The sequence below is a fragment of the Panthera uncia genome, chromosome D2 (genome assembly GCF_023721935.1).
Source record: "Panthera uncia isolate 11264 chromosome D2, Puncia_PCG_1.0, whole genome shotgun sequence".
Classification (NCBI taxonomy): Eukaryota; Metazoa; Chordata; class Mammalia; order Carnivora; family Felidae; genus Panthera; species Panthera uncia.
This window is the reverse complement of record NC_064818.1, coordinates 49,542,156-49,570,047: the sequence shown is the minus strand read 5'-3', so window position 1 is coordinate 49,570,047 and position 27,892 is coordinate 49,542,156. Positions and strand designations below refer to the sequence as shown.

The following is a 27,892-nucleotide window of genomic DNA, read 5'->3' as shown; positions in this document are numbered from 1 at the left end:
TATTTCAAGAACATCATGGAGGTAAGAACCAGCAAAGGAAGAGGCTGTGATTTTACATGCACTTTCTCCTTCCACAACCTTTACAGCAATTTCTTTTAGGAAGAACTTTGATTTGATGAATATAATGAGAGAGAGGTTTACAACAAGAATAGATTGACTAACAGCCAACCCCTTAGTATGGCTTAACAGGCCTCAAGATAACCACTTTTTGCATAAGACTGAAAAATAATAAGCCATGTATATCAAGTAAAGCAGCAAAGCATGTACTTTTAAATGAAGAAGAAACATTTTTCAAGAGTCTTGAAATATTGAAAACATCTTAAAAAACATTTATTTTTAATGTTTGTTTTGGGGGTGGGGGGGGGGGGGGGGAGAGGCAGAGAGAGAGGGAAACACAGAATCCGAGGCAGGCTCCAGGCTCTGAGCCGTCAGCACAGAGCCCGACCTCACAAACTGTGAGATCGTGACCTGAGCCAAAGTCGGACGCCCAACAGACTGAACCACCCAACTGCCCAGAAATACTGAAGCATCTTACTCAATTATACCTGCTGTTTATCCTTAATACAAATAATAAATAAGCCAGTCTCTGTTTTTCTCTTAAAGTATATCAAAATTCTATTAAGCTGGCGGTCTTCTTTTTTACTGCTTCACTAGGTTTTGTTATTTTAGTGGCTTGAATATAAAATTGTTTTCATAGACTACCAATTCCTAGCTCCAAAGGAAAACAGTAAAGCATACAAAGCTTTTATTTGCATTGTGGTGGACGGACTACCAAATGGAGGAAGGGAGCGCTGACAAGGACTGGGGATTCTTTTCAGCCCTCACACTTGGCTTTCTTGCAAGCTGGAAGAGAATCATCATCTGCTTCCGACGGCCGAGGTTTCTTCACTGTGGAAATAATTCCAAAAGCAGTTTTTCTAGTTTCTATAAAACAAACAGGCAAACCGTAGTGTTTAAAGTTAAGACATGAGTGAAAAAGAGGTGGTTTAACAAGTCTCACACCCTGTGACTTTGCCTTACAGTATCTGTAAGTGATAAAACCAGAATGAATGGCTATGGATTCTGATGCCATTCACCATTACTACCTTCTCCCCCCAAGGTAGATAAACATCAGTATATTATTTACATCTAATTCCCTTTGAAGGGATTACTCAAGGGTAAAACTGCAGGGCAGGTTCTCCTTAACGGTGCATCCATGGCATCTTCTGTAGTCAGGACCCAAGTCACAGACCTTGGCGTGGCAGACGCTTTATGTATGGTAGAGAAATGAATCAAGACAGCAAGGTCAACAGTCAACTGAATCGCTCCCATGGTGATTATGTGTGCTCACTTCATTTGACAGCATGTACCATATCTGGGTCCCTCACTAGGTCATCAATGTACCTCTGAAGAATCAATCGTATTGTACGGTCAAGCTCCCAGCAATGCCTGTTATCTAACAGGTGTTCAATAAATACTTGTCGAGTGAATGAAGAAAATCAAGCTCACGTGTTTATCGATCTCTTGTATATTAGTGACAACAGAAAAGAATGGGAATTATGAGATGTTAGGTCAGGCTGGCAGCAGAGTTCGACTTAAATCTACCCAATTTCAGCTCAAAATATACTACTGGGCCAGGCAGAGATACCTACCTAGTGTTTCTTCCTACTGTACACTGAGATAAGCACATTAGGGGCAAATGTAATAGAAATGGAGGCACCCAGAAGAAGCTGCATCTGCCTGGATGAATCAGGAAAGTATTGTAACAGAAGTAACACTAGGAATACGAGAGAGAGAGAGAGAGAGAGAGAGAGAGAGAGAGGAGAGGATTCCTTTGCAAAAGCACGGAGAGAGAAGTAGGAAGGGCCTAGTATGTTTAAGAGACAATAAGCTGGTGTGAAGGAGGAGTGTGAAAAAAATTAGGGGGAAACAGGGCAGGAGGGAGAGCTTGTGAAGAACTACCATGCCATGAAAACACAGATCCAAATTTAATCCTTATGAAATAAGGAAGGACTAGGGAGGAGAGAGATCCATTAGCACCAAAGAGGCAGAATCAAAATAACTTCATGAACATAAATTTAGTTAAGAATTATTTCTTGTTTGAAGTAATAAAAGTAAAGTTAATTCTAAAGAGTTACGCAAGTTACGCAAGAGAGTTACTTTCTCATTTATCAGGATTAATTTACCAGGTCTACTAGATCTTTGCCAGTTATTTAAAGCATTTTAGTTTATAAAAGGGACAGAACTTCTGTCAAGGTCATTAAAATGCCAACTTCCCCTGTCCCTTCTCTACAACCTCCTTAGAATTGCTCTTCACTGGTTTCTGGAAGCCCAAAGGATCTACCTAATTCTGATTCCCCATAACAAGCCTTCTGGTGTTGAGTGGCAGCTACTACGTGTTCTAAGTCTTCTGTTTTCCAGGAATGCATTCCGGCACTGCTTTTAACACTTTCTCTTATGAGGTTTCCAAGCCCTTTCAGAACCTACTGACCATCTTCTAGAAGAAGTGCTCCTGTGTACTGCTGCCCTTCTGACATGTGGTGCTCAGGATGCTACACATCAGCTGGGACCTCATCTATGCAGAGGGTAATGAGACTTGGAATCCTCTTGCTTCAGATTCCTTTATTTCTTCTAGTGTAACCTGAAGCCGAATTAGCAATCTTAGGAACCCACCACACCACAATCTAATACTGATCTCAATGTCAACTAAAACCTGGGTAACCATACTGTCTCCTCTAGATGTGTTGATAATTCTGCAGGGACAGCGGGCATACACTGGGACTGTCACACTAGGGTGAAGATGACTGCTACCTTAAAGTCCATAGGGCTTCCTTTAGTTTAGCTTCTAGAAAAGCCAAGCTTTATATATGACCTATGTTGAATAGTTGAGTTTTTCAGTCAAAGGCAGAACTTCATATTTTTCCCATTATATGTTCTTATTAGTTTCCCTTTCTTGTTTAATCTATTTTGGAAAACCAATTGTTATCCAAAATCTCAAGGATTCCTTATGTTCATTTAAAACAGACAAAAATAATGGCAGAACAACCAAAGCATGAACCAACCGTTCCCTAATTTCAAGCAAATCTTGATGAAGTCCTAATTAATGTGGCCATTCCCAGAGCTAATGTGATGGAGTCTAGGCCATATAACAATCTCAAACTAAAAATGTTGAAAACTGAAGGAAAATCATCTAATTCATGGTAAGGCAATACAGTACCCAGTTCTCCCAAGTGGAGATGAGATTATTAAAATCTAGACACAACAACACGGGCCTCAGTAACTCACCTATTCATATGCCACATAACCTCATCTACATGTAGCAACCTATTTCTGAAGTTTAAAATTCATCTAGGTGATATCAAGTAAACTGGCTCGTGACCACTACTACTAATGCTAAAAGTCACGAAATGAAGATAGGACAGCAGATCAAAGTGTACATTTTTTTCTTTTAATAAAACCTCATTTTCATTCTCCAAAGTCTTGGCATATCAAATACTTGTGGTTTAATTTTTATCATCTGATGAATAGGAGGTTCCGTGGCTTCAAGTAGGGGCATTAAGGTGAGGAGGTAGATATACGTAAATGAAATGGGAGTAAAGAGTATATATAGTGAGCACATAGGTGAGCATGTAAACAAAACGTGAGAAAAAGGATCACGAGTTGTAATACGTGTGAAAAATGACTATTTGGGTTTGTTGGTTGGGTTTCGAAAATGCATCCGCTGTTTTGTGTTCCTAATAAATGGCTTCACATCAATTTTTCATGTTTCAGTTCTCTAAAACAGTGATTTTCAGCAGGGAAGCATGCCCCTCTGGAGAGAAGGTGGGGGAGAAAGGGAAACTAGAAGCCTATCGAACTGTAGACAGGGATACACACACACAGAGCTGGAAAAACACATTCCGTCCTTATTTCTGCAACACAGGCTATATTCATTCCATAGACTACACAGAGTAAAGCCCAAAATGAAGGGCAAAAAGCGTTGACAGGTATAGTTAAAACAAGTTGAGCGAAGGCGACCCCGAAGGAACTCTGCAGAGCAGGACGGTAAAAACAAATATGGCTCTGCTGTCTGATAACAAAGACTGGCTCCTAAAATGCCCATTTGGTGTCTTTATTGGAAGAACCTGCTCACCTCCGTGTAGAAGTGCTGCTCGGCAGTTGGTGGACACGGCAGCCCTGGCATCACTCTCAGACAGCCCGAACAGCAACCCTCTGGTGGGGCCATTAAAGCTTTCAACCCAGCATCAGCCAAAGACGGGAGATGAACAGAAACAGAACTGCCAAGGCCAGCCCAACCTGCTCGCGCCAAGAGACTCTCATTCTACAGCAGCTCTTGGCCTGAACGGAACAGGCATCTGCAAGGAGACCCGCTCTAAGCTTCAAGAGTCCCTCGTTCCCCTTTTTCTACTTCACCCTTGACCCAGAAAACAAAAGGATGAGGTTCTCTCTGGCCTGATGTAACTTGCTTTTGAAGCTATTAATTGGTAACCTTATGGTAAAAGGTTAAAAAAAATCTTGCTAAGCCGCAATAGCACATCAAATTCCAAATTTCCTAAAAGAACATTTCAACAACTTCTAATGCAGAAAAGGATACAAGTTCGCCACATCGTATGGGCCTCTTATTTCTAAAGGCTAAAATAAAATGAAAAAAAAAAAAAGGGAGGAAGTTTTTTCAAAAATTTTAAATGATTTCACCCGCAGTAAATTAACAGGATGCTTAAGCATCCAAAAATAAAGAAATCAATTGCATAAATTTCAGTTCTTATAACTTTGATGGTTTTCTTAAGTTGCTAAAAGTTTCTAAAAGAACCTTGAAAGCATTTTAGAATAGCATAAAAACAAAATTTCATATAAACAAAAACTGTAGCCCAAAAAGAATGGGGATACATTTTACTCTTCAGCAATTACAATGAGCAAATGCAGTTCAACATGAAAATACACAATAAAGATTCATTACACGACTATTTTAAATTTTCCTCTGGATTTGTAACTTGAAAAGTGAAAACAAAGTACTCAAAAGCAGACTTACCCTTTCCGCAGCACTAGACAGAATTACATTCTACAGGACAGAAAGTGACCAATATTATTAATCTTAGATAAATGTAAACCAAAAAAAATTGAAATCTTCTAATACAAGTAACCAGTAATCACTTTATAACATTTTAAGGCTCTACAAATACCAACCGCTTTTAAAGATAAGGTAAAAAATCAAAGTCAAAGAATGAAAGAGCTTATCATTAACAGCAGCCTATATATAACAAGAAATAGAATAAGCCTTCCCACCAGATCTTAGAAAAGATTAATTTGTTTAAAAAACTAGTCGAAAAGGTCATATAATCTTAATTCAATTCACTGATGACAAACTAGACCATTCTTTTCACAGTAGGTAAACTGCAAATTCCTTATTGGAAGATAAAGGGTTTCAACACATCTTGCCACCCCACCTCATGTTATTTTCCTTCGGTATTTTTCTTTCCCTTAAAATTTTCAGGGCTCAGTGAGATGAGAGAATTTGTTTCTGCGCCTCAAGAATTTTGTGCTTTAGGGAAAAGGAATTAGTTAAACAATTCTAGTGTATTAATAATAATTAACCGCTAGATTTGAAAAACATCTGAAAATTATGGGACCATACCTTTCCTTTGCAGATCTGCATCAAATTGAGGGCATTGGAAATTGTGTACCTTCTCATTGTGGAATCTTTGATGGCAGGGCTGTAGACGAGTTCAAAGCCCACACCTCGGTCAATTGCCTTCACAGGAAATAAAGAAAATAAACCGTCCCGGATAAAAACACACTGCCCTACTTTATTTTCACTAAGATTCTCCCTCATCTTCCTCCTCAACCCCACCGCCCACCTCCTGCATGTCAAGGTACAGCCTTAAACAAAGGCAGATTTACGCCCGGATGGCACCATCCACAGGAGAAGGTAGGTATGTGGCTCTGTTTGATCAACAGTTCATCTTGGCTGTGGAAAAGCTGACTTTATATTAACAGGAATCATGGGGAGGCTATGGAGAGCAAAGTCCCAGGGCGGGTAGCAAATGCACCATTCCTCCATGAACTATTAAAAGGAAAATGGAGACATGCTCCCTATAGTTAGGGTAAATAAACTATTTGCAAATATAATAAAACCAAAAAAAAGTAATTTGACCCATTAATGAAGAGACAAAGAAATGAAGAGCTGAAAAAAAGCTCCAAGAACAGGCGTGGGAAGACATCTCAGGTAAGTCAATTATTACATACGCTGAATGAAGGAAGTAGTGTGAAGGAAGTGCCAGGCACTGTGCTAAGAATCTTCTGCATATATTTAACCCTTATGATACCTTTATCAGGCCTTGTGGCACAGACTGCTAACTGCCCCCAGTATCTGTTCTCCCCCACCTTTTTTTTTTTTTCCTGGTTCTCTCCTTTTTCTTTATTTACTAATAGAGTCCCTGAGTTTTGGCTGGGCTCATGGATGCCCAACAAAAAAGATGGAAGAAACCTGGGCTCTTGACGATTTCGCCCAGATCACCAGACAAGCTTGGCCTCCCACGCAAGGAAAAGAAAAGTTCTTTCCAACTTAAGGCATTCTCAATAGATAGGCATCCACAGGTAAGAAAACAGCCTGGAAGGAGTGGAAACAATTGAAACCCACCACTACACTGTTTATCTCTTCTGAGGAGCAAGTCAGTTATCTTCATCCATTCACAACAGATATGTGTTAAGCCAACCACGTGTGGAAATGGTGAGCAAAAGCTAACATGGCTCCTCCCTTTTCCGAGCTTATAGTTTAGTAAGGGGACTATCAAATAATTACACAAAAGCACAAAACTTCCAACTCTGAGAAGTGCGATCAAAGAAAAATTTAGGAGTGGGTGAGGAAGGAATTGAGGCAACAGTAGAGAAAGGAGCATTTTCAGAGGGAGGAGCACATGGAGAGGCTCTGGGTTGGAGGGAGTATGGGAGCACTGGGAGGAGGCTGTGGGCTGGGGAAGACAGAGTGAGGGGGCCCCTATGGTGGGAGTGGAGGCTAAGGAGGATGGGAAGGGCCAACTGTGCAGGTCGTTAGGACTGGGGACAGGACACAGCAGTGGGAAGCATCTGAAGGATGCTACCACGGGCAATGGCAAAGTCACTCGGTTGCAGCGGTGTTCTGAATGAACAAAGGAAGGACAGCAGGCACAAACCAGGCAGTATGGTCCAAGTCTGTGTCTGGCAAATGAATTTCTATCACCCAGAGGATGAGTTGGGGGTGGTGGGCTATGGCCGCTGGAGGTCTACTCCTGAGTGTCCACAGGGAATGGAAAAACCTGTCTTCTTCCAGAACTGGGAGCCCACCTTGATTTAATTCAGGCTCCTACTTTCCTCCCTGAACAGACACTGCCTTTCTCCCATCCCCCAATCTTCTCTTCACTTAACTTGGCCTCCTGCCTTAAGGCTCTGAGATTTTATTTTAGATTTCCTTACATATCTGATATTAGTTAAAATTTACATGCTATTTTCCATACTGCAACCTTCCCCTCTCCCCTTTTCTGACAACTTTTTCCCACTCCTAATCCTTGGGCCTGTGTTGTTTATTTCCAGGAATGATGTCTGTTACGATAGTCTTTGTGCCATAGTTAAATATACACCTCATTCCTCCTGCCTGTCTTGTACACTTCTCGAGAGCTGGTGTCATGGTACTGTGTAAAACATGTAACTGTCTTTTATATAAAAAGTGTTTAATATATGTATATTCTGAGTACACAGTAGCTTACAGAAAAGAGGTTATGTGATAATGCTGCTCACCAAGGATTATTCATATTAAAAAGAAACAGGGTGAACTTGGCTAATTATTCAACAGAGAAACCAAAACACTTCCTTTAGCCATACTTTCAACTATCCCGTTGGCTACTTCTCTTACCAGAACTACTAGTTAGCCAAAGAAGCTGACATTTTTTCTTCATCCTTCTATTTGCTGAACTAAAACACAATGCAGTTGAGTAGAGAAGAGGGGAAATAAAAAGATGCGGACGATACACACAACTGGGTGATCAGGTCATAAAGTATTCCTAACTGTATCTACAATTTTAGCCCCCACTGGGGATAAGATCAAAATGAAAAACTCCTCTTTTTGGGGATGGGAGGAAGGAAAGTGACAATTATCAGCTTAATTAGTTTCTAAGAAAAAAGTTGCCTTTGCTCTTAGTACATTAATCAAGTTTGCTTTTATTTTTTATTTATTTTTTTGTTTTTTTCAAGTTCACTTTTAAATAGCTAAAAGTCTGATACAGAAATCATACATAGTGTGCTATTGAAGACTGTGAATATTTCCTTCATAATACTACCGTATTTTAAATTTTAGATAGATAAAATACAGACTCATTACCTGGGCCTGCTTCCAAGACCATTCTAATGTAAATTGCCTTACGCTCATCAAATGATTGTTCCTAACAGCCTCTTTTATGAAGAATGACATTGCCTGCCAGATTGGCTTTTGTTCATGTCTCTGACCAAGGTTCTGGAATTGGCAGATGATTAGATTTCTTTACTAATGAAAAATAACAGTCATAATGACACTACAAACCAAGGGCAGGTGTGTGATACTTGAATCGAGAAATACTGGTGGTAAAATTCCAAGAACTAAGCAAAGCTTAAGATGACAGGAAGAAAATAGGCTGTTGATTACTAGGACAATATATGGATTCTCTGTTAATTTCACAAAAATTCTTAATTGAATTCAAAAGGATTCAACACCCTTTTGGCGTGTCATTTATTTAAGACAGGTAGTTTGTTCATATAATTCACAAATGTAAGGAACATAAGAAAGCAGTATAAAGGGGCGCCTGGGTGGCTCAATTGGTTAAGTGTCCAACTTGGGCTCAGGCCATGATTTCATGGTTCATGAGTTCAAGCCCCACATCGGGCTCTCTACCATCAGCGCAGAGCCCACTTCAGAAACTCTGTCTCCCTCTCTCTCTTCCCCTCCCCTGCTCATGCACTCTTTCAAAAATAAATAAACATTAAAAAAAAAAAAAAAAAGAAAGAAGGCAATATAAAGTCTTACTTGTACCTCTGCTCCCATCTGCCCCATCCCCACCTCCCATAATTTCTATTAATTTCTGTGTCGTCTTCCAGAGTGTCTTCAACAAATAAATATGAGCAAATATGAATATATGTAATCTTTCCTCTTACTCAGAAGGTAGCCTACCACATTCTTGTTCTGACTCAAAGGGTTTTCCAGGTCAGCTCATAACTTCTGCACTGTTTTATAGCTGCATAGTATTTCATTTTAGAGGTATGGCATGTAATTAAACAAGCCTCTACTGACAGACATTGGGTTGTTTCAATATACTTGTAGAATAAACACTAAAGTGGGATTGCTGGGTATTATGGGTTGACAACATACCATAAAAGGTATGTTGAAGTCCTACCCTTCCGTACCTCAGAATGTGACCTTATTTGGAAACAGCGTTGTTGCAGATGTAATTACTGAAGATGAGGTCACTGGCGTCTACTGGATGACCGGTGTCCTTACAAAATGATGACCATAGGGAGAACACACTGTGAGGACAAAGGCGGAGACTGCAGTAACGCAGCTGTAAGCCAAGGACTGCCAGAGATTACCAGCAAGCCCCGGAAGCCAGGAAGAGGGAGAAAAGGATTCCTCTACAGGTTTCAGAGGGAGCATGATCCTGATGGCATCTTGATTTCAGACCTCTAGCCTCTAGAAGCTTGAGACAATAAGTTTCTGTTGTTTTAAGCCACCCAGTTTATGGTACTTTGTTATGGCAGCCCCGGAAACTAAGACACAAGGTCAGAACGTAAAGCATTTGGGATTTTGATGGTTGTTGCCTAATTACCCACTTCCCAATAGCGATCGTTCCAATTTACACTTTTCGAAGCAATGCATGAGAATGCCTGCTTTCCCTCAACCTTACGACACAGCGTATCATCAGACCTCTGGGTTTGTGCCAGTTAGGTGATTTGAATGTGAGTTTTTCCTATTCTGATGAATTTAAGTACCTTTCATGTTTGAGAGCCATCTGTATTTCCTTTCCTGTGAAATGTCTTTTTCATTTTCTTAATCCATTTTAGAAAAGGGATTGTTCATCTGGCTTTCTTAGCTTCTTTTCTAGGAGCTCTTTATATATTAGAGAGATTAGCCTTTTGTCTCTGATCTAAGGCCAGTCTGTCATTGGTCTTTTAATTTTCTTTCTGGTTTTTACGCCATACAAAAATTTTTGAGACCGGCAAGTTTGCTAGCACTGGTGGAACATTGGATCGATAAAGCACTCAACACACTTAGGTTCATAATATGTGTGATGAAAAAGAAAGTTTACAGAGCACTCTCACCCAGCTCAAGAATATATGGCATGATTCCTGGAACAATTTCACCACTTGAGACACTATTTACTGGACAGTTCTCAGTGGGGACTAATGGGACCATGAAGAGAGAAATGTATTACAGTTAAAGGAAGTGCTGAGAGGAAACCATCAGAGAGCAGAACACATACAAGCACCGAAATAACTCCATAGACTGGAAGTCATTGTTGAATGGCAATAACGCTGAAAAAAAAAAAAAAAAAAAAAATCAAAGCGAGGGTAAAAGTATGTACTGCTTAAAAAAAATTCTTCTCAAAAACCTGAATTCCTAAAGATCACATTTTGAACTATGAAATTATTCTATGCTTAACAAAGAGCTCTGCTGTAAAGTAATTTTAAATAGCATTTCCCAGTGGGAAATGATAGCAGATTTAGAATCAGAGCTGAATACAATTCCCAAGTCAACTTTCCTTATCTGCATAACAGAGGTCATCAACATCTACCCACCCTACAGCTACTGGGCTAGAGCAGGTGAGTGCGCCTACACCATAAGTTAATTACAAGTCATCTGATTGTCCAAGAAGAGGAGCTGAATTCAATTTTTTTGAAATCCAACTATCACATGGTAAAGTTGTGGTTCCCATACAAGTTACCCAGGCTCCAGAAGAGGTTTGTAGATTTTAGAGGAAATTACATAATTGATATCATGGTGCCCTAAGCACGTGCTGAAGACAACTGAGGGGTTGTGAGCTGTAAGTTGTACAAATGGAGTGCTCTGGTGTGCTGCTCTAGCCCCTCCTTCATAATCCCAACCGCCTTCTTCTTCTGTCTTTATTGAGGAATAACTGACAAATATAATTGTACATTTTAAAGTATACCATGCAATAATTTGGTACACATACACATTGTGGAATGGTTACCAAGATCCACATAATTTGTACAGCCCTCGCCTGACAGTTAACGTAGTCAATACTTTTTTTTTGGTGAGAATGCTTAAGATTTACTCTCAACAACTTTCAGGTACACAACGCCATTCCTATGAACTGTAGTCACCCAAGTACATTAGATCCTCAGAACTTACTCTTCCTATAACAGAAAATTCACATCCTCCAATCATCCCAGCCTTTTGAGCTGATAACTGTCCCATGGCTTAAAGCCTCTGGGTAAAGGACTAGTGAATAAAATATCTTAATGCTTTTCACCACCACAAAGAAAAGAGTACAAATCCTATCCAAATTAAGATCTGTGCCCCATAGAGTGATCCTTATAAAGCCAACCTATCAACTTCTCATGGCCAAAGACAAGTTTACTCTCAAGTCCAAAGAAGCATGCAAGGACTAAGACTTAAGACTTAACGGTTACCCACATACTACATGTTCCATACTTTCGTGGTGAATGTTATTTCCATATTTTGATGTAAACACGTTGCTCCATATCTAGAATAGCTATTATGAGATACAAATAATACATACACATCCATACAACTCTCATTCCCCCTGAACAATAAGCTAGCTACCTTATTATATGTTTCCAGTTTCCTGTCTCAAATGAAAAATGGGTGGTGAATAAATTAATAGGGACTTTTCTGCCTCCTGACCAATTCACACCACAGCCTACTCCTACACTAGATGAAGACTAAAAATAATCTTGCACAGCCTTTCCTTCCACTCCATCATCTAGTTTTTATTAAACAACATATGTAAAATGTTCACACCAGATTTTTTAAAAAAGCAGACACTATGTTAAATACTGCATATCCCTCTCACTTGTCAAATTTTTACTTTTCAGAATTCTTAAATTGAAGTATGTGGGAATTAAGCCAAAAATATCCATCAGTTTTCCTGAACTTACAGATGGAACCGGACAGTGGACTGTCCTAGTGCCACTGTCCCCAGTGCCATCCTCCTCGTGCTGCCCCAGTGCCCCACTTCCCTCCTGGCCTCTGCTTCCTGCCACATACTGACAACCCGCTCAAGACTAATGACGAGCAGGATTTATCCATGTTCCACGAGCTGCACCTTAGGAAGCTAAATTAGACATATATTCATTCCACTGACAAATTTTAGGAAGTATCCAGCATAGGCAAGATATTAGGGTAATTTCAAAAAGGCCCAACCCACAGGTGGTTCTCTCTAGAGGCTCACAATCAGGGTTGAACAGTAGGGCACATTCCAAAGAAACGAAGTGAGGGGCGCCTGAGTGGGTCAGCTGGTTGAGTGTCCGACTCTTGATTTCGGTTCAGGTCGTGATCTCACAGCTCATGAGTTTGAGCCCCGCGTTGGGACTCTCAGCTGGAAACGTGGAGTCTGCTTGGGATTTTCTCTCTCCCTCTCTGCCCCTCCCCCACTTGTGCACACATGCCCTCAAAATAAACTTAAAAAAAAAAAAAACAAAAACAAAAAACTGAAAGCCTTTACCAAAACAGCCACTGAGAAGCTTTCCACTGTCATGGGACGTGAGGAACTGTGTGCGGTGCACTGCTTTCCAGACCATAGACCTGGCCTTAGAATCCACCACATGCTACTACGTCCTCCCAACCAAGGACACGGTTGGTAAAACCACACGTGGGTTTACTCAGGCCAAGGCCTCTGGAAAATGGCCTTCCTTGTTCATGAAGACGAAGAGAAAGGTAAACAAGTTGCAAGCTGAATAGCAACTGCCAGTGGCTGCACCTCCTAACTCTAGGGGGTGCCATTTACGTGGAAACTGGACCGGCGGGTTGAGGCTGGTAAAAAGCCTTGGCAAACCTCTAGAGAGACTGGTACCTCTGGAGAGGAACAATACGTGAGGCCAACAAGACTGCCATCACCTTGGGTGCTGTATTAGTCTGTGCCTTTTACCACAGGTAGCTGGGGCAGAGCAGAGATCTCATCTGACGGGGTATCGACCAGACCAGTCCCAACCCTATGACTGAAGAGCTGCACACCTTCTCCGTGCTGGCCTTCATTCTACCACGCTTCATAAGCGAGCTGCTCAACAACATAGATCTCCAGCTCTAAAATGTGATGATTTGGGGTTTTCTCTTACTGTCTACTTATTTATCTATAAGTACCAGTAAGAACATGTGAAACAATGATTTGAGCTTAATGAATACTGTATGTTCAGTAGCACTCTCTATTTATCAAAAAAGCCATGGTTTATAGCTTCCCCTTTACATATATGACTTTAAAATTCTGAGTACTTTTCAAGTTTTTTAGTAGCATATTTTTAGGGGTAGAACATAAGCCAACTGAAATTTTTCCACACGGATTCAATTTTTGCACACCACATAGATCAATGTTCTCCTCTCACTGTCTCCCCCTATTCTTGGCATTGAGCCAATTCCTTAGCAGCGGCGACAGCAAAACAAAACCCAACGAAGTTGTGATTCTACGGAGACAAAAGAATAGGGGAGTTACCGATCTTGAAAAAGTGCATACATTTTTAATTTTCCAATTCTGACAGGACTGGGCATGTCATCTGGACTGTCTGCTGAACCCTTTTTCTCCTTCAAGAGTAGTTTTGGAGAATGGGAGACAGGTTTCGGGGCTGCAATTCTAAAATAACGTCCTAAGCCTCCCGCAGGATCTGGCTGCCCAGCCAAACAGCTGACAGCGTGCTGACCTGCCGGCTATCGATGTGAGCTACTGCCACCTTTACGGTGAGAGAAGACGGACAAGAAGGTGTGACAGACGGAAGATAAATGGCAGGGAAAAACAAGAGAAGCTACATAGAAAGGGAATGAGAAACCTTCTATCGCAGGGGAAGGAACAAACTTCCCTGCACACATGGCCGCCCTCTTAGGTGATTATAAAAGTAACCCTGGGGCTTTTGTGCAAAACGGCAGGCATCAGTGCAGGTTTTCATTGTGCTTGGACTTTGCCTACGGTGCTTTCCGTGCCCTGCTCCTTCCTGTTCCTACCCGTCCTCGCTCACTGGTGCCTCAGGAACCCTCGATGTATTTTTCCCCCCTACCTCTTCTTTCTCAACTGCCCAGTCCCCTTCATGTTCCACGTTCAGGCTCTAAGTGTCTGTCATTATGGCTATCCTTTTAAGAAATATCCTTCATAAACTCGGGTTTCTAAAGCCTTTTAAAAACATCTCAATAATTTACTGGATAGTTTTTAAGTTCCCTTTCTACCTTTGGTCAGCTTCCAAAAATAAAATCCTCTTTTCTAAACTGCGTTTGCTTTTTCCTTCTAAAGAACACTAGTTCCTTTTGCCCCTTTTCCAGTTTGTTAGTGCAAATTTGTACAGATTCACATGTGGAATGGAAAGTATGACACTTACCACATTAATAGGGGGTCTTTTGAAGTAAAATGGTAGTTTCTCTGTTACAGTTATGCAGACTAAATCCACATCTAAATGTGTACAAGCAACCTGTCAAGAAGAAAAAAAATAGGTAAAGCCAAAGGAAAAACTGGTTCATCTTAAGAAATATGGTTGTACTTGATTTAAAGGAATATAAATAGACGTGGTTCACTCCAGAGGCATCATAATGGTTCTGTGTTGAAATGTGTCTGTCAGTGATTAGCCATTCCTTCACGTTTGGGTGAAAGGTCTAATTGTAATCTAGCTGAAGCAGTGATATGTCCACAGACCATCTCAACAGACGGAGCCTAGAGACCCTCTAACTCCTGGTCTGCTACATAAGGATGGGTTGCTAAGAGAGGCTCAGTTTCTGGAAAGTAACTTCAGATTGTTCCAGAAAAGAAGCAATTAGTTGTTCTGAAATCCAAGGGGGAAAAAAAATAAGCCAAAGGAATATAGGCATGGTCCATTTATTCCACAGATTTATTTTTGTGCCAGGAATTACCCCAGGCCTGTGGCTACCATCAGTCTACTGAGTGGCTAGAGGAACACTAACATGGCCCTACCAACAGCATTCTGTTCAAATTCTAACAGAAATAGTCTACATAAATGGTTCAAGCAGAGCTGTTACAAATCAAATGATACTGAATCCATTTTTCAACTTTTAGTTTCCTTTTCCTTTGTTCTAATTTTTGCTCTTATTTACTGATCAATAGTCAGCATTTACTTCCAAAAGGCTTTAGAAATGGCTTACCAAGAACAAAACCAAACAAGTAGATAAGGAAAACAGGATAAATGGAAAATCAGGGAAGCAAACAAAGCTGGGGAAAGGTTACGAGCATGAGTATAAGGCCAAAACCACTGCTAGAAGATGCAGATCTGGCTCTGACTTCACCATGACTTGATTTACGGTGACAGAATTGGCCATTTCATACCATGTTAAAAATAAGCCTTACTGACAATGTGGTGCATATAGGCTTGATGAACAAATTTAAACTGCCAGGATGGCTATGCTGGCAAACCAACATCAGGGACATGCACGGAGGGGAAGGACAGGGTAAGGAAGAGGGGTAAAGAACATGCAATAATGTCCCCCATATGACTGGCCTGGCCTTCTACCAGTGACAGGAATGTCACACCTCGCCTTTTTTCTTCAGAATTCCCACTTTGGTCATTCCTACCCCCACAGCAGGGCTTTAGGAAGCAAGCAGTGATCAGAGACTGCTTGGCTTTAGACAGTCATAGTAACTTAGTAAGCCTGGGAAGTAATGCTGTTTTGGCAGAAACATTTGGCTTATAAAGAATCTGCCCCATCCCAAATGCTACAGCTGTCCAACTCATAAAAGACTCATTGAAAATTTGATAAGAATGGATGAAAAGCTCCGAACAGAAGACAAAACAAGTTCAGCTTCTGGTCACCATTTTCAAACTACCAGAATAGCAAAGATCAAAAAGTTCAGTAATCCATTGCTAACAAGGGAATGAATAAACAGGCACTCGCTGGGTCTTTAAATTAGTACGGGGTCTTGAAAAGCATTTTAGCAAAAGGTATCAAAATTTTAAACACACATCAGCAATTTCACCTGTAGGAATATATCCTATAGAGACCCTCTAGAAATATATTCTATAGCCATCTGCCCTACAAATGCTCGAGAATACTAATTAGTGCAAGGACAGTCACTGCAATATCAATCACAAAAGACGCAACTAAATATCCCTCTATATTAAATAAATTACAGTCCCTGTAAACAATGGAATATGCTGCGTCCTTCAAGAGAATAAGGTACATCTCTAATTGATATTATGGAACCATATACACTGTTAGATGAAAAAAAAAAAAAAAGCATGGTGTTAAGAAGGGAAGGAGGGAGCGGAAGGAAGGAGTAGGTAAATACCTATTTCTAAGATACACAAAAGCTGTTAGTAGCGGTTGCCTCTGGAGACAAGGGACTGAGAATTTTAGGTAGGAAGAAAGCGTACTTTTCATTGCACACTGCTCTATATTGTTTGAGTTTATTATCATTATTTTTCATTTAAAAACAGATTCACTTTTTCAAAGTCTGTTAAGCATTCTTCCCCACAACAAAGCTAAATTAGGTTACATTTTAACTTATGTATTGCTTTTTCCCCCTCTTATGTAACAGCAGCTAATTCAAAAATATCTCTTGGGTTGGTGTAAATACATGTATTATAATAAATGCTCAGTTGCTCTATCTAACACCTCAAATGTAAAATGTCTCAAGCCGAATTCTTTTGTTATTTTTCTATTAATACAACTGTTTAATCGATACATTTCGGTAACTATGAAATAAGAGCTAATTTCACATTATAATGAAATACTTTCCAAATCATTAAAATGGACTAAATTATGTTCAAGAAATATTTGCAATTAAGAACTTCATTATGGTGGTTTTGGCAAGTTGCGTATGAATTCATATCAACTGTTCTTCGCCTTTTTTTTTTTTTTTGGCCAAGGACTCCTACAAGGATTTAAGGGGTTTGCACGTACCCCCAGATACATTTACCTTTGATTCTATGAAACAAGGGAAACAGGAGGGTAGAGATTCAGTCTTCCCCAAATCCCCTTCACGGGTGTCAGTTTAATACATGGTGGTACTTTATGATAAGTAACATGCAAGAGAGAGCCAGACTTACCCAGGGAAAAGAGAGATGTCCATAAACAGTACCTCCCAATCTAAAGTGTGTGTGTGTGCATACATATATGTACGTATATATGTAAATATATATGTACAAACTCCATTTATTTAAAATGGAGATTACCAGGCCTTCCTCCCAGTAATAAAGTCAGTAAGTAGGGCCTAATAACCTGCATCTTACAAACACCCCTACCAATTCTGAAGCTGGTGGAGTCAGGCTACAGCTGAAGCAGCACTGCCTCACAAGGTACCCTGTCTCCTCAAGGGCCTCAGGTGTTGGGAGCAGACTCTGCAACACAGCTCTTCAAAGGGTAAGGCACGGATTTTGGAAGGAAGAACTAAACAGAACTTCTATTTCCATTTACTTTTTAATTCATTCTCTTAAAATCTGTTTTGTGTGTGTATATTCTTTCGTACATCACACTGATATAATGGAACATACAAACAATTTATACAAAAATAAACATACATGTACTGGGGATGAAGGTTCAGCATCTTTTTAAATCGATAGGGAGACCCCTTTGGCGACCACTGCACTAAGTAACTTGAATTCTCCTCGCCTCTCCTCCAGTTACTTTAAATCTCAAATGGGAATAACTAACTCAAAAGTTCCTGAAGCTTCTGTATAACACTGTCTGCCAAATTCCACTGCCATCTCCCATCCCAAGAAGCCTTGGCTAATGGACTCCCCTCACAATCTTTCATCTCTGCCTTTATCCCCTGGGGTAACTATGGAGAGGGAGGGTTTATCCATGAGACATCTTCCAGACACTCAGAATGGAAAATCATATGTTATTTCCCATGGAAACAATGCTATTTAAGGTGGTTAGGTTTTAAACTACTAATTGTTAACATATGTGTGTGTGTGTTTGCTTTTATGACTCATTTTAGAGACCTCAGTTTTAGAACATTACGTCTACAAGGACGCTTGTTTAAATTCTAGATAATCAACTTAAAAACCAAACAAATAAAATCCCTTATAGAATACAACCTGTTAAGGAACAAACTGCTTGCATCTGACCCAATTCCAGACCGTGATATACCTACGTTATGATTAAAAGAAAAAATGTCTTTTTTAAATTGATTTTCTGTGGAAAACGGGGAGAGTGCTAACTTCAACTGTGTCTTAATGAATGGGTAAGATCTGGACAGAGAAGAGGAAGATGTTCCAATTTCAAAAACTGTCACCATGTCACTTTCTGAGTATATCTGTATAGTCAATTCCAAATATCTTGCATGTTATTTATAGCTTTAATCATCTCCCAGAGTATTTCTGACAGTTCTACCCACCATATAAAGCATGTGTTCATGCTTTTGAAGTCACACTTTTGAATAATCTGAGAAGAACAAGGATAGCTGAACCTTGAATGTGAGGGTTAGGGGTGCCAACCCCCCACTTCTGACTCTTTAAAAACTTAACTACGAATAGCCTACTATTGACTAGAAGCATTACTGATTATATCAAGGCCCGATTAACAGGTTCGTATGTTTTATGTATTAGATACACTATTCTCATAGCAAAGCTAGACCAAAAAAAAAAAAAAAAAATTAAGAAAATCATAAGGAAAATACATTTACTTATACATTTATTCAATGTATTTATTGAAATTACATTGTACATTTATTGAATGTATTTATTGAATTACATTGTACATTTATTCAATGTATTTATTGAAAAAACTGCATAAAAGTGGACCCGTGCAGTTCAAGTCCATGTTGTTCAAGGATCAACTGTAGTAAGATAAAATGGCTAAATGAAATTTTAATGTACTCTAAAACCTAAAGTCCTGGCTTTACCACATACTACCTGAGATTAACAGCAAATCATTTAGCCTAACTCTCAATTTTCTCTTCTAAAAAATGATGATAATAAAATATATCTGTCCAGTTTACTCCCGGGATTGTTGTGTTAAAGATAATACATAGAAGTCTTTGGAAGTATATATAAGTGTATGTCTTTTTTAAGTGTTTTGTTTGTTTCTCCAATCACCAGTAAATGGCTATGGAAATGAAAACTGTGTGCTTCAGAATCAATTCAACAAACAAATGAACAACACAAAATGAGGTACACAGCCAACTTTCAGTCTACATTATAACTAAGTTGCTGTTACTTAATAACAAAACTAAGTTGCTATTTAAAGAAGCTCCACACACCCATGCCTCCTCCTTAGGGTTTCAACACTGAATGACAGTCTCCTGTGGAACCTGAAAAAAAAGATACTCAAACCCAAGACCTACTAGATCAGAATCCTGAGTAGTGGGAGGTCTGACTTTCCTGAGTTTTAAAAATTCCACAAGGGCCTCTTGAAAACAGAACCACTTGATCCAACTCATCTTTTCCTGAAACAAAATTCTTGAGAATTACTATAATTGGGTATTTTACGAAGGGAATTGTCAAGAATTTTTTTAAAAAGGCATTCAAAGATAATTTGTGCTGTTTCATTCATTTGTGCTAATTCATTTTGTGTGAATTAATATGAATAATTAAGAATTGATAGTTGCCTTAAAAACTAAATGTAATCACACATCAGCCTCCCTAGTCAACAGCTCCATCTACTGGATAAACTTAAAGGAAAACTTCCTATAATTTTAGAACAGACTTTGCTTAAAAATTAACCATGCTATAAAATTAAAACATCAAATACCAGTACATTTTTTTCCCTACAATATCCGTTGGGTGGATATAGGTTTGGTAGATGGCTATTTTCTTGCATCTAGATGAAGACAACATTCAGAACTTTCTGCTGTACCTATTACACAGAGTGAAACATATTCCTGGAAAAAAAAATTACAGTTGGATTTTTTTCTTTCCTGTAATCACTTAAAATGCCCAGTGTGAAAAAATAAAATAAAATAAAATGTAAAACAAAACAAAATAAAATACTCAATGTATTTGGTCTCAATTTTACTAAATGACCAGACATGTTTAACAACCTTTCCTCCTGAGAAGTCATGGAAATGGCAATTTTAAAAGTACAAAGGGAATTAAATTCATAAAGGCTCTCAGAACAGGAAGGGTAATAGTAGGAGCAGATGGCTGATGCTGAAGGATTTCAAAGACTAAAGGCTGACTAATCGTGCTGGCATATGGACCACACCTCAGAACATGCAAAGGAGAAAGCTAACAACAGGGAGGAGATCTTTTATGCCATAGTAGAACTTTGCACCTTTCTCTCCTCACAGGCAGCAGTGAGCAGCATGGAGGGCAGAAACTGAAGTGATTTCTGAGCTAGAAAGAGACGGACCAATATTTACCTAAGGGCAGTTTCAAATGGATGAACGAATAAGTGAATGAAGCAGAGAAAAAGAAACAGAAAAAAACCCAGAGGGACTCTTTCAATCTGAGCCCATAAAATATCCAGCAAGATGAATAAAACAAAACAAAAAACCACATGCCACCTAAGCACCCTCTCATGAAATTCCAGAATTCCAAGTGTAAATGAAAAATCTTAAGTTTCCAGACAGAGTGAAACAGGGCACCTGCAAAAGCACAACATCAGACTTCTTACGTAAAATAACAAATCCTATTTTCTTTCACTAACTGTTACTTACATGGAATAGTTTTTCTGTCTTTGGAAAAACAGCAACGATATCATACAGCCGGACCCTTGAAGACGTTGCTCTCTGGCAATACAAAAAGAATGTTATTGTACAATAACGACGAGCACACACATGGAATTCTGACTCCTGGCCTAGCTGCACTTACATTTCAATCACGCAATACTTCTTATATGCCATTTCTGCTTTGGTTTGCATGCTGACAGAAAAGACTGCCTAAGCACATGAGATTTTTTTTTTTTTTCAACGTTTTTTTTTTATTTATTTTTGGGACAGAGAGAGACAGAGCATGAACGGGGGAGGGGCAGAGAGAGAGGGAGACACAGAATCGGAAACAGGCTCCAGGCTCCGAGCCATCAGCCCAGAGCCTGACGCGGGGCTCGAACTCACGGACCGCGAGATCGTGACCTGGCTGAAATCGGACGCTTAACCGACTGCGCCACCCAGGCGCCCCTAGCACATGAGATTTTAGATCCCACCAATTATTCTCCTTCCTATATTGTTACACTGTGACTGGGTACCAAACTGTGCTTGAGATAGAAGAATCAAATTGGATAGCTCTTGCTCCCACAAGGGAGTGGAGGAGCTTGCCAGACAGTGAGCATCTACCGTGTGCAGGGCACGAGGGATACAAAATCATTTAAGGTGTACCTCTGCTCTCGATGAACTCACCATTTTTTTGTGAGACAAGAAATACATGTACTAAGTATGATACCATCAGGTTCACAATGAGAATACTCTTAACTAGAAATTGAAATGCTAGATGTGCAAGAATATACCTGACAGTCCTAGGACAGAAAGGGAAGAACACTGGGGTGCCTGGGCGGCCCAGTCGGTTAAGAGTCCGACTTCGGCTCAGGTCATGATCTCGCGGTTTGTGATTTCGAGCCCTGCATCGGGCTCTGTGCTGACAGCCTGGAGCCTGCTTCAGATTCTGTCTCCCCCTCTCTCTGTCCCTCCCATGCTCATGTTCTGTCTCTCTCTGCCTCTCAATAATAAATAAATGTTTAAAAAAATTTTTTTTAAATGGGAGGAATGTATCAGTTAAAGAGTTACTGCTTCAAAACGAAAATCCCCAACTTAAGCTGTATGTGTGTGTATATGAAAAGGCTGGAAATCCACGCAGCTGACCCCTAAAGACAGGTTTGCACTGCACAGGTCCACTTACACACGGATTTTTTTTTCTTGATAACATTTTCTTTCCTCTGGCTTATTTTACTCTAAGAATATGGCATATGATACATATAACATACAAAATGTGTGTGAACTGTTTATGTTATCAGTCAAAACTCATACACGGATTTTTAACTGCGTGGGGTAGGGGTGGGGTGTCAGTGCCCCCAACCTCAGTGTTGTTCAAGGGCCAACTGTATACTCAAACGGTCTCTGAATGATGGGATAATATGTGATATTTATTCTTTGCCTGTTTGCACCTTTAAAATGTTTACTTCTTACTTTGTAAAAAGAAAAGGCATTCTAAAAATCAGAAGACGAAAGGGGAGGGGTGAAGAGAAGCTGAAGCAGACAGGAAAAGCTGCTGGGAAAACCCATGCTAACACAGGGCAGCTCCTGGTGTTAGGAAAGTCCAGATCTAGGATTCTTTGCCCTCTACTTGGCCTCTCCCAATTGGAAACGGGACAAAAAGGGGCCACCAGGGTATTATGGTAACAAGAAAAAATGTACGTGTTTGTGACCCACCAAAAGTCAGCTCCTTTACGCCTACCTGGGCCTAGAGAACCAGAACCCTGTCTTGCAGCTGTATAAAATCCCCAAGTTTGGCTTTCCACAATTTCTTTAGCAACACTAATCATTATAAAGGAGGCCAGCCTTTCCCTGATGACTCCTTTTCTATGGCAAAGGAGTCTGTTCCAGCTCCCGATAAAACTCAGTTTCTCAGGGATCTCTCTTTCTCTCTCCTTCGTGAGATTCTTCCCATTCGCAGGAGTACTTCCCTCTCCCACCTGACTAACCCAGACAGCAGGTTCTCATCCAAACTTCCCTGTGCCTTCTGTTCCCCTGTGGAGTCACTTTCTCGAGCAAAGTCAGCATCACACGCCATCTGCACTTCCTCACATCCCTACCATTTCCATGGAGATGGTTTTTGCTAAGGCAACCAAGGAGTTCCTTGGCAATAAATCCAAGACATGTTTTAGCCCTTCTCCTGCTGGACTGCTTGGGCCCACTGATGCTGCTCACCCTTCCTCACTTTGCTCACTGTCTTCCTATTTCTTACAGTCCCTCCTCAGTCTCCAATCCTAGCTCCTCCTCCTCTGCTCTACCACTAAATGCTGAAGTTCCTCAGGCTCTGTCCTAGAACTTCTCTTTATATACATTGCACTTGGACCAGGGATTCTCATCCATTGCCATCACTTCATTTGTTCTCTACAGGGTGACCACTTCCAAATCAGTATCTTTCATCAGACCACTCTTCTGAAGGCTACACCCCTTTTTCCAACTGCGCATTTGACCTTCACAATAATGTTCCAAATATGATGCCCTCACACCTGCTCTTTGTACATCCCTTCTCAGGAAAGGGTACCGCCATCTACCTAGGAGGGTGCTTAGGCTATGCCTGGGGAGTCATTATTCTATATCCAATCAACCATCAAATCCTGTCAACCACCCCCCACCCCATCACTCTGTCCAGTCAACCATCAAATCCTGTCAATTACCCCCCACCCCATCACTCTGTATCCAGTCAATCATCAAATCTGTCAATCACCCCCCACCCCATCATTTTGTATCCAATCAGTCATAAAATTCTGTCACCCCCCCCCCCCCACGACCACCTCACCAAACCTCTCAAATCCACTCAACCCCTCTGATCCATTCCTAATAATGCAAACATCATAATTTCACTTCCTCAGTTAAAACCTTCAAGGGCTTCCAACTGCTGCTCACCCTCACCTACCTCCCTAACCTCATCTCAGCTTAACCAGCTCACTAGGCTCAGCCCTACTGGTATTGTTTCATTTCCCAGAACACACCATGTTTTCCTTGGATCCAGGACCTGTACATAATCCATCCTGTGTGGGAACACTCTCTTTTCTGCTCAGTACTATGTAACACTTACTGGTTCTTCTGGCCCCAGTTGGAGTATGAACTTCGTTAGGTTGGCTCCCCCATTACACACTCCCAGAGCATCCTTTAGTTACTGCCTCCACCTTTTTTAAATATTCCTCACATTTTAAATTATTTGTTTACTGCCTGTCTTGCCCATTAAACTATACTTCCTAAGTTCAATAACTGTGTATTATTCACAGCAATATCCCCAGCACCCACCTTAGGTCTCATTCATGTAAATTCAGCGAATAGCAGTTGTCAAAGGATTCTTTAATTATGGTATCCCTATATATGTGCCAAGAGTAGAAGAGATTGTTATGCTATGTGGATTCTGAGGACAGGGAGAACAGGTAGGTGTCATGCCCGGGGGCAGGGTATGTCAGAAGGGGGTGAGATGAAAACACTGTTACAACACTGTTCAACCAATACAACTTACAGGATCAAAAAGAAGCAAAATTAACTTACCAAAACATTGCAGTGAGATGGATCCGAAACGATAATTGTCAGTCTAGTTAAAACTTTAATCGGTCTTGATTTTCCCTATAATCAAAAACATTCTATCAAAAAAGCTCAAAATACAAATGAATGATTTTCCATTTTGGAAAATGGCCATTAAAAGGCACTAGCAATAGGGGCGCTTGGGTGGCTCAGTCGGTTGAGCGTCCAACTTCAGCTCAGGTCACGATCTTGCGGTCCGTGAGTTCGAGCCCCACGTCGGGCTCTGGGCTGATGGCTCAGAGCCTGCAGCCTGCTTTCCATTCTGTGTCTCCCTCTCTCTCTGCCCCGCCCCCGTTCATGCTCTGTCTCTCTCTGTCTCAAAAATAAATAAACGTTAAAAAAAAATTTTTTTTTAATAAATAAATAAAAGGCACTAGCAATAAAGGGTAGGAACGATCAGTAAAACCTATTCTTCCTTCTCAAGGAATTTATAATATAATAAGTGAAATAAAGACATACATATGTTAAACTACACAATGAGATTCTTTAAAGGTTATAGGACTTCAGGAAAAAAGACCATTAAGGAAGTATTGACTCGATAGTATTGACTTGATTCCTTCATGAAAGGGCTGAGTCTTGATGGAAAAGTAAGGCAGGTAGGAAGGAGCAAAGCAGGCTAGAGAACCCTACATAAGACTGGGCATGTCTGAATAGGTATTGTACTTCTTAAGCAACAAAATACCCACCTGTACAATTGGCAAAGTTGTAAAGAGTTCAGACACAGCTATTGGTTTTTCAATTTCCTACAACAAATGATAAACAGTTACCCTAGATTTTACATGTGAATGGAATGAAGCATAATAGAAAACTTATAAGGGCTTTTCAGAAAAGTTCATTTCTGGCATCCAGAAACACTAAATATATTTTTTGTTTTGTTTTGTTTTGAAAGGAAGAAAGCTGATAAGCAGAGAAGCAGCTGAGAACATCAATGGATAAAAGGGATGAAAAATCGTTTTTAGACTGGAATAATCTATAAGGTACAGCTGTTGGCCTAAAGAGAAACATACATATTTACTAGCATGTTTAAGAAGGAAATCAATTAGTAACGAGTCCAAGTCAGTAAAATAAAAAGGACTAAATACTGTGATTACCATTCAGTCAATAACAATATACTTTTAAAAGTTATTGCAAGTTATTTAATTAACATCAACTCAACTTCAAGAATCCTTCCATCTGCCCTGGTACTTGACAGAAAACTCTGCATCTCCCCCACTGTTAACATACAAAATAAGATAGTGCCAAAGAGCTTGCATTTAAGAAATATGCTCATCTGTAGCTTCTATATTACCAATATAAACAAAAACAATTGTAAAAGCTGATTATTATTAACCAGAAAATGTTCTTTACCTACCTGTTTCTTTTCCTTAAATTCAACAACATGATTGATGGCAACAACTGAATAGCCCACTGAAAAGAAAAACTGAACATTCTTGTTAAATGTAACAACCTCTTTGCTGTACACATAGGCTCAGCCTGACTCAGGTCAAGATTACGGGTCAAGAGGGACCATGTGAGCTCTGGCTTCAGACTGCCTTCTTCCGAATCTAAGCATTACCACTTACAAGTTACTCAACCTCGAGTTTCAGGTTCCTCAACTATCAAATGGTGCTAACAACAGAACTTCTCTTACACGGCTGTCATGAAAATTAAGATAATAAGCAGAGATGTTTTAGAGCAGGTGCAGGCACAGAGGCAGGGCTCTGTTTGACCTCTGTGGTGTATTATTAGCGTGACAGCTTTTTTCTCGCTCATTTCTTTTGCTTTTTACCCTTACTACTTCCTGCAGAGGCCCTTTTTCTAGGGAGAAATGGAATAACAACTCCCTCACACCACTGCTCACTTCCCCTTTCCAGCTATCCACCATCAATAGATTGGGAACTCTGTGAGGGCAGGGCCTGCCTTTATCAGCCTCAATGCGGCACTGTTATGGACATTCAGACAACCAAAAATACGTCTAAATCATGACTCCTATCTTCAAGTTATTTAAACACCAATGGGGATGACAGGATACTAATATTAAAAGATAATGCTTATTAATGCCAAAAGAGTGGTTCTCCCTCTCATCAGATTTGGTCCGATTCCCTTCCTTCCTTCCCCTCTCAAATAGTTATTGAGCATCCAGTATTTGACAGGCTCTGCAGAACCTCTTTATTTTTAAACCTCTCTATCCTCACACTTTACAGTGGAAGGAAGAAGGCAGCAGTCACTGTCATTAACTCCAATAATTAAAACAGGATCTTATCCCTCAGGGCTTCTGCTTCCCTTGGATTCAAATATGAGTAACATTCTAACACGCTGGCCATGCTGCTTCCCTCCCTAGTACGACCCCACCACCCTCCCCTTTTTAATAACAGTATTCCAACAATGTCACCCTCAGGTCCCTGCCCCCTTCTCTGAATCTCCACAGCATTCCCCATCAGTGCACCCGTTTCCCAAATTGCTGCGATACTGCCGTGAGGCAGGAAGGTGGGGGGGGGGGGGATACTAAAAGTACAAGCTAAGCATTATGTATATACTCGGAAGCCCTGGCTTCTTCCATCCATCAGCCGTGGGGCTCTACACAAATCTCCCATCCTCTCAGAGCCTCAGTGTTCCTCAATGTGCAGGAGAGAAGGAGCTAGACTGGATAAAAGCTCCCAAGTGCCTTCGAGTTTCCCGCGCCCGGGATCAGAGCAACACCGCGGGGGCATCAGCTTCCAGGGACATCCCAGAGATCCCAGGAGACCTGGACGAGGACAGGCCCCGGGCTCCTCCTGATTGGGGCCGATGGTCTGAGGGACAGCGAGGTTGGGCAGGCACCGCCGCCCGCGCCTGGGAGACTCACGGTGAGCGGCGTTCTCCACCAGCCCGCGCAGCGCCTTCAAGTCGGAACCCGCTCTCAGGTCCAAATCCGCGAACACCGCCATGCTGAAGTCACATGAGCGCCGCGCGCCCGTTAGCGCAGTCGCGGGGCCCGCCCCCTCTGGCATCCTGGGAATTGTAGTTGACCTGCACAGTCCGCCCCTCCCTCCTCCTAAGTAGTCACTTCAAGGTTATACGGCGCTTGCCTCGCCTTCAAGTACCAACAAAAGTTAGTGTGTCCGAATCAGCAACCTCGCTCCAATCCTTTGCCTCCTTCTGAATGAAAATGTTTGGTTCCCCCCCGGAGGGGTTCACAACTCCCACCATTCCTCCTAGAAAATACTGTAGAAAGTGATTCTTTCGAAATGCACGCTTACAACGTTTATTGAGCGCCTGCCACGAACCAGACCCTTTTGCCAAGAGCTAGAAGCGCTTTCGAAACACTCGTGAGAAACCCTTTTCCCTCCTCCTGAAGTCCATTCCGTTGTTTAATAATGGACTTGCCGAGAAGAGGGAGAACTGACCAGAAGACCTCGGAGAAAGCGTCATTTTGCCAATCAGAACGCGTGGTGCCCAGCACGCTGCTTAGTCTTGCGGTCGACATCTGCAGCCACGAGATGGCAGGGCTCTCTCTGGGACGAGCGGTAAGCTCCAGTAGTGGTTTAGCCAGACACGTTCGACAAGGGAGGTGCAAAATTAAAATGGGTCGGTTTTCCATC

At 40.9% G+C, this 27,892-nt stretch overlaps 1 protein-coding gene across 2 annotated transcripts; it reads right to left on the bottom strand.

Annotated features, from left to right (window-relative positions):
- Positions 1 to 723: 723 nt before the first annotated feature.
- Positions 724 to 27,283, bottom strand: RPP30 (ribonuclease P/MRP subunit p30). Of its 2 annotated transcripts, none has more exons than XM_049645405.1 (11): positions 27,157 to 27,283; positions 25,684 to 25,739; positions 25,019 to 25,075; positions 24,300 to 24,374; positions 20,766 to 20,837; positions 14,536 to 14,625; positions 5,612 to 5,728; positions 5,009 to 5,038; positions 4,574 to 4,611; positions 4,112 to 4,191; positions 724 to 888 (listed from the first exon to the last, which is right to left on the bottom strand). In XM_049645405.1, exons 1-11 carry the CDS (start codon positions 27,236 to 27,238, stop codon positions 815 to 817), a joined length of 771 nt encoding a protein of 256 aa, XP_049501362.1. In that variant the 5' UTR covers positions 27,239 to 27,283; the 3' UTR covers positions 724 to 814. The 2 variants fall into 2 exon arrangements, with proteins under 2 accessions (XP_049501362.1, XP_049501361.1); XM_049645404.1 differs by having other exon boundaries at positions 724 to 924; positions 27,157 to 27,279.
- Between the last annotated feature and the right edge of the window lie 609 nt (positions 27,284 to 27,892).